The sequence below is a fragment of the Zingiber officinale genome, chromosome 2B (genome assembly GCF_018446385.1).
Source record: "Zingiber officinale cultivar Zhangliang chromosome 2B, Zo_v1.1, whole genome shotgun sequence".
Taxonomy (NCBI): Eukaryota; Viridiplantae; Streptophyta; class Magnoliopsida; order Zingiberales; family Zingiberaceae; genus Zingiber; species Zingiber officinale.
The window spans coordinates 119,840,050-119,842,928 of NC_055989.1; the positions used below are offsets into that span (position 1 = coordinate 119,840,050).

General features: G+C 36.6%; 1 protein-coding gene across 1 annotated transcript; it reads right to left on the reverse strand.

Annotated features, from left to right (window-relative positions):
* Positions 1-595: 595 nt before the first annotated feature.
* On the reverse strand, positions 596-1,123 carry LOC122049476. Its single transcript, XM_042610855.1, has one exon. It carries the CDS (start codon positions 952-954, stop codon positions 658-660), a length of 297 nt encoding a protein of 98 aa, XP_042466789.1. The 5' UTR covers positions 955-1,123; the 3' UTR covers positions 596-657.
* Positions 1,124-2,879: the final 1,756 nt, after the last annotated feature.

The following is a 2,879-nucleotide window of genomic DNA, read 5'->3' on the forward strand; positions in this document are numbered from 1 at the left end:
ATTAAAAAAAGGAAAATATAAATTTTATAAATTAAGTAAACATCTAACTAAATTATAAGTACAACGACATCTCCATAAAAATAACTCAGGCTCTACTCGAGCTTAATATAATTTTAAATAAATAAATTTAAATAAATCGGATAAGTAAAATAAAATTAACAGTGCATTTAAACTCCGTCGGACCGAAATGTTTAAAATGGGCCGACCCATTTTAACGCGACCATCGACGTTGCAAATAATAGAGGTGGAGGGGGCGGCGGCGGCGGATTGGACGCTCAAGCCGACGAATGCGGCTCCATTGATTGCGACGATGACGAGGTGACTTGCCTGCCTAGCCACCACGTCGTGAACAACGCTAGCTAGCAGCTGCATTATTGGCTGTTGCACCCCTCCTCGATCACATCAACTACAGTGAGGTTTTTATACTTATCCAAAAATCTCTCCGATCCTCATTCCCAACTGAAGTTCTAATTATGAAACAGCATAACTAATCGGAGTTTGATACTTTTGTCAATTTTTAAAAAATAATAACATAAACATTTAGTATTTTCTTTCCGTTTTTGTTTTTGTTTTTTAACAAAAGGAGGGATGAACATGTGAATATATATATATCTATATATAGATGATCTATAAAGCTTCAATCTAATCCATAATTTATTATCTCTCCGGGTCGTCGCGATCGATGGGGAGCGGCGAGGAGGGGGGTCTGGCTGCCGCCGTCCGGAGCACGCTGTAGATGGCGGAGGCGAGGATGGAGAGCCAGGCGAAGACGGGGGTGCCGACGAGGACGAGGCCGGCGGGGACCATCCAGAGTTGCCGGTTGGAGCGGTGGAATGACTGCGCCCACCACGCCAGCAGTGCGCCACCGGCCGCTCCTGACGCCAGCAGGCAGCAGTTGATGGCTACAGCGGTCCAAGATTCGCCGCTCCTGTCGCCGGCGCTGGAGGCGGCCATGTCGGGCTGGGCTCTCGCCTCGGGCGACGCGATGTTATTGGGGGATGGAAAACAAGTGGTTGGAAAGTATTGATACTAATTTGGAGAGAGTAAACAACACGTCGGCGGTAGACTTCGGTATTAGATTTGGACTGCGAATCTAAATTATAAGTCTCTTTTCTATGAATTCATTCGACAATTTTTTTTTTAATTTCAATCAAAATATCCAATTTTTTTAATGGCCAATGAGCTATCGACTTTAGTAAATTGATTGATCAAAAGTAATTAAATTGAGTAAGACAATAATTTCAATTAAGTTCTTCAATGGTCGATTGGCTAATAGATTAATTAATATATGTAGATTGGTTGAGTTAGACAAGTTAGGTCCTTAATCTGCATGACTTTGGAAGGAATTTTGTTTTTGCATAAAATATTTGTAATAAATTTTATTAACACATTAAAAATAAAAAAATATTATCCTATTTCCTAAGAATATTTTCAAAAGTGCACTATTTTTCAGAAAAATATTGAGCCTTAAATGTCTCTATCTTCCTACTTCTCTTGTATTTACCACACCTAATAAGCAATGTTTGGATTTTGGATCACACAAAACCAAAATTAGCTTTTAAATAGATTAATGCATTGATCTAGGACCTAACTTGTATAGTTCTTCAGCAAATTATAGATTTGGATATCTATGTGGGTTAGAGACTATTTTCACTCCGACTACTAAACTCGTCGATGTATGCCAACCCTGAGACACCACCAAGTCACCATCTATATATAGCGGGATTAGTAGAGCTTTGGGATCTAGAGTGATCACACATCACCCCACCATCAGGATTTGATAGTAAATTTATCCTTCACCTCTTTAATGCCATATAGCACACACAGGATCAACATAGGAGTATTTAATTTTTCAACGGGTCTTAACTTTTGACTCGGACCTTGAAATCAAGTTATATCTGCGCTCACGCATGTAGAATTTAAAGATTTATATTCATTACCGGAGAACTCATAACCACTAAATTTTGAATAAAAAAAATACCATTTATGACTTTTCTGGAGGATCTAAATATCTTTTTCTATTTTTAATATTTCTATTTTTATGATATTTGGAGTATTTTTGTTATGTCGGGTATTTTACAAGTTAGGGTTAGTGTATATAAGTATCATATTTAACTATTTGAGAGATTATCCTCTATTCTTAATATAAAAAATTTGGTAAAACCTAAATAATAGTGGATTTCTCTTTATTTTTGATGGTTTCTCTTCTTGTCTTCTCTTCAATTCCCCCTTCTCGTCATCCCGTAGGATAATCATATCCTGCCCGATGTCAGTTGGTACCAGAGAGTATCAAATCCAATGGAAGGTCATCGTGGCCGTGGTCGTGGTCATGGTCATGATCGTAGTGTGGTTGTAGCGTTGTTTCTATTCTTTGGTTATTCAGTTGCATTATCTCTCAAGTTTTAAAAAAATTATGAAAAAGTAACATGCACTATTCATGCCCCTCTAGCGCTTACTCCAATCCTTTAATGGTATGATATTGGGTTGGAGTACCATCAGGATCTTAGAATGCCCAATATGTATGTAGAGATCAAAGTCAAATTGAAATATGAGAAGAAACTGAGTTATTTTTATTGTCCTTTTTACTATCAAATCATTACTTCAAAAGGAATAAAGATAAATTCACTAAAAATATAATTGAAAGAACACCTTCGCCATTAAAATTAATAGGTCAACAGATTTGGTATAGAGTGCTTAACTTTTCATCTTTTATTGAAGAGTCACATGGTACAACATACGAATATGGAAATATACATAAATGGACTAAACAGAGTATATTTTGGAATTTACCATATTGGTTTAGTCATTTGATTGATTATAATCTCGATGTAATACATACTAAGAAGAATGTTTTGATAATCTAATAAATACAGTGATGG

Bases quoted from the DNA above. Each gene is read 5' to 3' on its own strand.
- LOC122049476 (XM_042610855.1), bottom strand. From the start codon at position 954: ATGGCCGCCTCCAGCGCCGGCGACAGGAGCGGCGAATCTTGGACCGCT.